General features: G+C 36.6%; 1 protein-coding gene across 2 annotated transcripts; it reads left to right on the forward strand.

Annotated features, from left to right (window-relative positions):
- The first annotated feature begins 619 nt into the window (after nucleotides 1-619).
- Nucleotides 620-2,299, forward strand: LYSET (lysosomal enzyme trafficking factor). 2 transcript variants are annotated; one of them, XM_056810471.1, is made up of 3 exons: nucleotides 678-971; nucleotides 1,053-1,159; nucleotides 1,471-2,299. In XM_056810471.1, exon 3 carries the CDS (start codon nucleotides 1,487-1,489, stop codon nucleotides 1,880-1,882), a length of 396 nt encoding a protein of 131 aa, XP_056666449.1. In that variant the 5' UTR covers nucleotides 678-971; nucleotides 1,053-1,159; nucleotides 1,471-1,486; the 3' UTR covers nucleotides 1,883-2,299. The 2 variants fall into 2 exon arrangements, with proteins under 2 accessions (XP_001365647.2, XP_056666449.1); XM_001365610.5 differs by lacking the exon at nucleotides 1,053-1,159 and having other exon boundaries at nucleotides 620-971.
- Nucleotides 2,300-7,702: the final 5,403 nt, after the last annotated feature.

Here is a 7,702-nt window from a genome sequence, read left to right on the forward strand (position 1 = left end):
TCAGAAAACCAGGTCCATTTCCCTTCTTTCTGATAGGAGTCATCCGCCGCACTTTGCAGTGAGAAACAGAGGTTCAACAGGCACAGGGAGAGCGCGGGAAATTGGACCCAATCCCTAGCCCTTTTTGCGCTTCAAGACTTGACCACGGAGTGCAGAAGGATGTGGGAAGGGAGAGAAGAGACCATGCTTCCGTGCTCTCTTCCCTCAGGTCAGGGCTTGCCCAAATCTTGTCGCGAGCAGGGCGGAGCCTCGCGTTTAGCTAGTATGGGGGAAGGCGGTACTTCCTGTTGCCCTACTAGAACGGCTTCCGTCAGGGGCCGGAAACTCTGATCTGCGGCGGTCTCAGGGACAGCCGGACGCCGGGACAGGAAGGTGAGATCCGGGATCTTCCCGGGGAATCCAGGATGTCCGGTCTCTTCGGCTCTGGGCACGGGGCCTCCGCCCAACCCTCCCTCTGCCGAGGACGGCGTGGCGCGGGGCTCCTGGGGAGAACGCAGTGTTGTCCTGAGGAGCTGGCGGCCTCGTCCCCAGGCCGAGGCTGGCTGCGGGGCTCTCAGAGGAAGACCGAGAGCGAGCGAATGAGTGGTCCCGGGGATGCAGTGGGCGGCTCCGGGGAGGGGCCGGGCGGGGGCGGGGCCTGTGGCTTGGAGGGTCCACATGACTGAAGGCTTGGTCACGCTTCTGTTAATCATCTCCAGCCTAGCCCAGTGCGCCTGGACCTGGGGGGTAGCTCGTGGGGTTTAGTCGTAAGTGATGCCACGCGTGTTCACCTGCCTTATTTGGTTTGGGCAGAGAGCGGTAACTGGGGGAAGTTTGGGCAAACTAGGGGTATTACTTTCTTTTGAGGTCAGTTGTGAAGAGGATTTCAGTTCTTTTGTGGTCGCCTCATCTGAAATGCCAAAACACCCTAAGTATTCTGAGCTAATTGACTCTATATCTCTTGCCGTGGGAAAAGGAAAGATGGGAGCGCTGTAAGTGTTTTAAGAGTTACAGTGTTTTTAACTTTAGGTTTCCTGGAGTTTGTTTGAGTTCTATGTTAAAACTTTTTTCAGGAGAACATTAAAAGCCCTAGATCTGTGGCAAAAAGAAAATATTTGAACAACTAAAAGAGGTGAAACGGTCCTCAGGAGGCTGGCTTGATTCCAGTTTTCAACTAGAGGTACATACTTGAACTATGTTTAAAATATAAAAAGCATTGCACTTTTAAACAGGATGTCATTTAATTTATAACATTGGAGTTGTCTTCCAGTTAAACATAAAAGCAGTGAATATTTTATATCTTGGTACTAGATTTTTTTTTTTGCTCAGCAATTTATGTGAAATAATATTTCTTAATAGATTTTAAATGCTAAGTGCAAAACATGAATTTAAAAGTTTTAGACCTAAAGTTCTCCATGTTGAAGCCAGTAAGGTTGATAGCAGAGCAATCTTTATAGCCTTTAAAAAATATACGTATTCTTTCATTTTAAGGCACAGAGCATGGAGAATGATGAACTTCCGCCAGAGGATGGGATGGATTGGAGTGGGGCTGTATCTGTTAGCAAGTGCTGCTGCAATTTATTATGTTTTTGAAATCAATGAAACTTACAACAGACTAGCATTGGAACACATTCAGCAACATCCAAAAGAACCACAAGAAGGAACCACATGGACACACTCCTTGAAAGCTCGACTACTTTCTTTGCCTTTTTGGCTATGGACAATTATTTTTTTAATCCCATACTTACAGATGTTTTTGTTCCTGTATTCTTGCACAAGAGCTGACCCCAAAACTGTGGGTTATTGTATCATTCCTATATGCCTGGCTATTATTTGCAATCGCCACCAAACTTTTGTCAAAGCTTCTAATCAAATCAGCAGATTACAACTGATTGATACATAAAATGAACACTTTTCCAAACTAATTATAAAATTGCAAGTACTGTATCAAGTTTAATCACAAGACTGAGGTTCTCAAGTTTACAGAGGAAGTTATGGTTGGGCTGAGCCTTTCTTTTTGAAATGTGACAAGAGGCAATTTTTTAATAACGAGTTTTTAGATAGACAGTGGTATACAGTGCTGGAATCATGTTGACTTCAAATAAGGATGTTATTCAGATTTTCTTTGGAAGCAAGATCACGTCATTTCACCTAGAGCTTCTAGAGGACATACATCTAGACTCTGATTCTGTTTTATTGTGCAAGGAAATAATGATTCAGAAATCTTTCCTTTGGGCAAAAGTAAATAGCTACACATACTTCCTTTGTATTAAATGTAAAAAGTTCCTAACATGATTATAAAATTTAAATTTTACATAAATATTTGGCTTCATTTTCTTTAAATGTTACAAACTCTACAATAGGTAATCTCTCCGCTTTCTAAGAACTTATGAAGAATGGTGCATATAGTATTGAGCCATTTTGATTTATATAGAATTTGTTCTCTATAAGAAAGGTAACTTTTGGATTCTATTAATTATTGGTGGGTCTTAAATCACTTATATGAGGGAATAGCTGAAAAATGGTTTTAAATTATGTAAGTTTTAGAGAAAGTGGGAGAATTTTTCACTTTTTCCAAGGTCAGAATTTAGTTTCTACCTCAATGATGAAACTTATCTTCTGGAAATCTAGCAAAAGCATTAAGTTATTAGGCCACAATCTTTGTACCTCCTTCTTTGCATCTATACAAGCCATTACTTAAAATACCTAGCCGTTTGATATTTAAGAACTATTAGGATTTTTTGGTATTAACTATCTTAGGTCATAAAACAGCAGAACAAAAATTTACACCAATGCATTTAAAATCCTAAGTATTTCAGCTGTGGAATCTATGCCAGGAGCTAAGAATGGAAATTGTAGAGCATCTTGGGGTAGGCTGTTGAAAGGTAGAAAAATGACTAAGAATTTTTAAGTCATCAAATTTGCATAGAATGGATAGTACTGGATCTACTTGGAGAGCTTTGTCAAGCTTTCATTTGATAGACTGAACGGACATTCCACTTCAAGCACAATACTAAAAGTTAGATGCTTTAATATTTATTTGCCAAATTTTAGTCTGGGGGTTGGCAAATTATGGCAGAAGAACTAAATAGGCCATACAAATACAGGCACTTGCTGGTTAATTTGCAGACTTCTAGTCTATTAATTTGACTTCTAGCTACCAAAAAAAAGCAGTTAAAGCAGTTATCAGTTTTTAAGATATGTAGCTTTGTAGAACGATTGTGCTGATCTACTTTAGAGATCTGATAAACATCACAAGGAGGAAATTTTTGAAGAGCAAAACTTAAGTAGTTATTTGGCCTTTAGAGTTTAGTTCTATCGTTTGGGGCAATTATGTTTGGAGTACTAATTTCATAAAATGACAAATCCAGTTATTTATAAGCACTATAGTGCTTTTCTCTATGATAGGTCAGTACTTATAAAAAAAGTATAATATAATCAAAACCCTCAAGAAATAGCCTAGTTGGAGACAAAAGTTAACCATGTGAGACATAATAATATTGAACATATATGTTCAATAGCATGAATGATGCAAAAAAAAAGTACTATGGGAATTCAGGGAGTGGAGTGCCCTAATTACTGCCTAGAAGATAATTCTTTGATTTTTAAACGTAAGTATAGTCATATCCCTTATTACTGTTTATAAAACATGACTGTCATTTGTGATAATAATATAGAATAAGTGAATACCTAATGTTTTTAAAGGCTTTTTTAGCATCTGCAATCACATAAAACAGCTTCCTCATGCCCAAATCTCATCACTCTAGTTATAGTTAGTAACTTGATTTTTCGGATTCAAAAGCCTTTGCCATAGGACCTCAATCCTAAATTTAGAATTTAGGGTTTTATTACAGAACTTTAAATGTTTAGAATATTTTTCTTTTCAGAGGATATCCAAGAACAATGAGATTCATCGAAATAGTTCTTTTGTTGCTTCTTTTCTAAATAACTTTTATATTAAAGTTCTTACTGGATTCCTCCTTGTGCCCCTTGCCATTTATTCTCAAGCTCTAAAATAGGATGTAATGGAAAGATTATATTTAGAGTGAAAGGACTAGGAATTGAATCCTGTCTGGATTAGTTTTCTAGTTAATCTAGCAACTTTTTGCCTTGTCTTTTGTAATATACCTTGACTATAATCATATCCATGGCAATTAAGTATAAATCAATGAAGTACTCTTTTAAAAAGATTTTTGGTTCATGCTACAAGCTCAAGAAAACTTGGACAAGCTATTAGATAAACAATTTGACCTTTCTGGATTGAGTTTCCTCGTAAAAAAGCAGGTTGGGGTAGATACTTAAAGGTGCCTTCCAGTTCTAAATCTTGATTCTAAAAATCTGCAAATAGTTTATATTCTTGCATCAAAAAGAGCAAGTAATTAATTCTTCAGTTTGTGCATTCTTTCAAACATCACATAGTAAATTCTCATTCTGGAGCTTGGTTCTAAATAGTTTTAAAGTTATTTCTATATACATTTAATGCATCAAACACAAAGCAGTTCAATCAAGAGAACAGGAGGTCTGACTGATCTTAGGAAAGCCTCCTGTAATGTTCCGGTAGTTTGTTTCATCTTATTATCATTGCCCATTGTAAAGGACTTCAGTAGCCTTGGAAGGCAATTTAAAATAAGTAGTCTAACCTACCCAAGCCTAAACTCACTTATCTTAGATAAGAAAGAGGATGGTTATTTGTAAGGTTTCAATAAACAATCACTAAACAAAGTTCAGATCAACATCAAAGGTAAGATTTTATAAACTGTGTTATTCTAATTCTTTTAGATCTCAGTTTTCTGAAATTCCCATTACTGATGTGCAAAATAACTAATATTTAATGGGTACTTTGGGTGTATTTGTTTTTAGAGTTTGAGAATTATTTAAATAGTTGGAACTAGGTCAATACATCAAGCCTGCCAAACTGAAACTGGAAATCGAAGTGAATAAATGAACATGGGTTGAAGTTTCTAGTTCTAATATTCATGAAGCCAGTGATGATCCAAGGACCTTAAAATACTCCCTTCAAGCTAGTAATATGCTCCCTCTTATAATCTCTGTTAGTGTTCCACTTTCCAACAACTCTTTGACTTTTGAGAGCACTTCTATTTAAAGTTGTGATCCCCTCCCCCAAGAGGTTTTCTTGCTGCCCCAATTGTGACCTTTTACTTTTACTAAAGATTTAAATAGGAACTTGAAATTTACCCATCACTATTTCCTAAACCATAGCTTAAAATAGAGGTAGTTCTGACCCTAAAGATGTATGCTAAAATGTCTCAAAGAAATAATAGCCTTACTAATTTGAATTCATTGTACAAACTCTTCATTAAGACCAAGCATGTTGGTTCTTTACTTTGATACTTTGGATCTATGACCTTATCAATTTGACAAATCACAATTTACAAGTGCTATCCTGAATAATTTTGTCCATATAGCCCTATGAATCCTTCACAGGAGGGCCACTCAACATTCTGGGGGCCTCACTAGTTTTCTTGACATTGCATGCAGCTTATCCATCAGCTTTTTCACTCCCAGCTCACTTTTTTTTTTCCTGGTTACAAATTTCTGTCAACATCCTTTATGCTTCTTATCCAATTCTTTGTAATGCTGTACCCTACGCAGTACTATTCTACTATCAGATACCCCTCTACTAACTCTTCAAATGTCCTGGAAATTTAATTATTTAGGGGGTTTTAATTTGTAATTATTCAAATATAGTTTCCCTTTCCTGTTCAACTCTGGACCCTGCTTATCATTCACATGCATTGTTTTTTGCAATATATACATACTGGTAAACCAGCTCTATAGATTGTCCGATCAACTATGTCATATTTTAGATAATAGTCATTCTTCATCTGTTTGGTTTTCCTAATATGGATTGTCAGGCCAAACTCTTAAATGAATATGGGCTTCATTCAAGTTCTGCAATGTTATGATTGGTTTAATATAGGCAGCTTAATGCTGCCTACAAACGAGCATTTAGAAGATTTCACAGAGAATTTCCTCTAAGGAATCTATTTGTACTCTATGCTGCATTTCTTCATACCTTTGATGAGCTTATAATTTTAACTGTTAAGTTACATATTTTATGCCTTGCTTGATAGTAAAAATCAGTCATCAAACTCTTATCTGTGTTGTTACCTTTCTTAAGAAATTTTGTATGATTTTAATACAAGGACAGGAGAAAACTTTTTGAAGGTGTTGATACATGTTAGAGTCCATAAACACTAGGACTGTGTTCTCTGTCTGTTGTGACAATGATGTGGTCTGATGTAGATCATTTATAAAAACATGCCTGTACCCTTCTCAAAACCTTAATAACAATAATAGCTAGCTAGCATTTACAGAGAACTTTAAGTTTTTAAAGCACTTAACAAATATCTCACTAGATCCTCAGAACAGCTCTAGAGGTAGGTGCTATTCTTATTTTACAGAAGAGGAGACTGAGGAACAGAGAGGTTAAGTGACTTTCCTAGGGTTATACAACTAAGTATTTGAGGCTGGATTTGAACTAGAGTCTTCTCAATCCCAAATCCAATGCTCAATCTGCTGTGCCACCTAGCTATTTCAGTATCCCTGATGTATATATATTCTCATAAAAACTATGCAGATATAGGAAAATAGGTTTCTAGGTTGATTACTGATATGAATCCCCTTTTGGAAGGTAGCAAGTCCAAGATTTTTCTAAATTTTTGGTATAGTCTCCATATACTGTGAGAATTGATCCTTTCATGCTCAACACTGAGTCACTTCCAGCATACAAATATTTTAAGTTTTCTGTAGTCCAGCTTTCATTCCTGTATTTGTTTTCTCCAGTGCTGTTTCCATTTCCTTGTGTAGGACATTTGGGACCATGATATTACATTTCAAATGTGATAGCTTCCCTGACATCGATTATGAAGAAAGGTTGCTATAAAAACTTTTATACATCTTCAATTCTTATATTTGGGGGAAGGAAAAAGAAACATTTTCATTGTGCCTACCCATGTACCAGCCGCTATTTTAAGCACTTAACAAACATTTCATTTTTTTCTTCAGGTGCTATTATCTTCATTTTATACATAAGGAAACTGGGACAAACCAGTAAAGTGACTTGCCCAAGGTCACACAGCTAGTCTGAGGCTGGACTTACACTCAGATCTTCTTGACCTCAGGTCAAGCACTCTATCCATTGGGCTACCTAGATGCCTCCGTATTTGTTATCCTCTAATCAGTTTCATTCCTTTACTTCTCACTTTTTCATGAAGTAATGTTATCTACCATCTTTCTCCACAAGGTTTAACAGATGAATGTATATCTTATAGGAGTGCTGCCTTATCTCTCTGCTTGACAAGTGAGTTAAATGTTTGCTGACTTTGGTTTCTAGGTCTTTTTGATCTTCCTTTTTGTTAACTGATTTATATTGGTTAAATTTTTTTAGGTAAGAGTTAATAGTGGCCATTTGTGCTTGGCCTGTTTTCTCTCTTTTTTTTTGCATTGATTGCTTAAGTTTCCTTCAATTACACACCATACATTCTCATTTTATCTTTCTAACTTGATATTTTGATCTTTGATTTTAAAAGTCAGTAGTATAACTGTAGACAGCTAGTGCAGAAATGCCTCCCATATCAGTAACTACTTTTTCCTGTTATGAAATAGAATTTCCAATTTTTGTGATATTGTTTGTTGTTTGCCATATCAAATGTCTCCCAACTCTTCTAGAAGAAAAGCATTCTTTATACATAAGGGGTAA

The sequence above is a fragment of the Monodelphis domestica genome, chromosome 1 (genome assembly GCF_027887165.1).
Source record: "Monodelphis domestica isolate mMonDom1 chromosome 1, mMonDom1.pri, whole genome shotgun sequence".
Lineage (NCBI taxonomy): Eukaryota > Metazoa > Chordata > Mammalia > Didelphimorphia > Didelphidae > Monodelphis > Monodelphis domestica.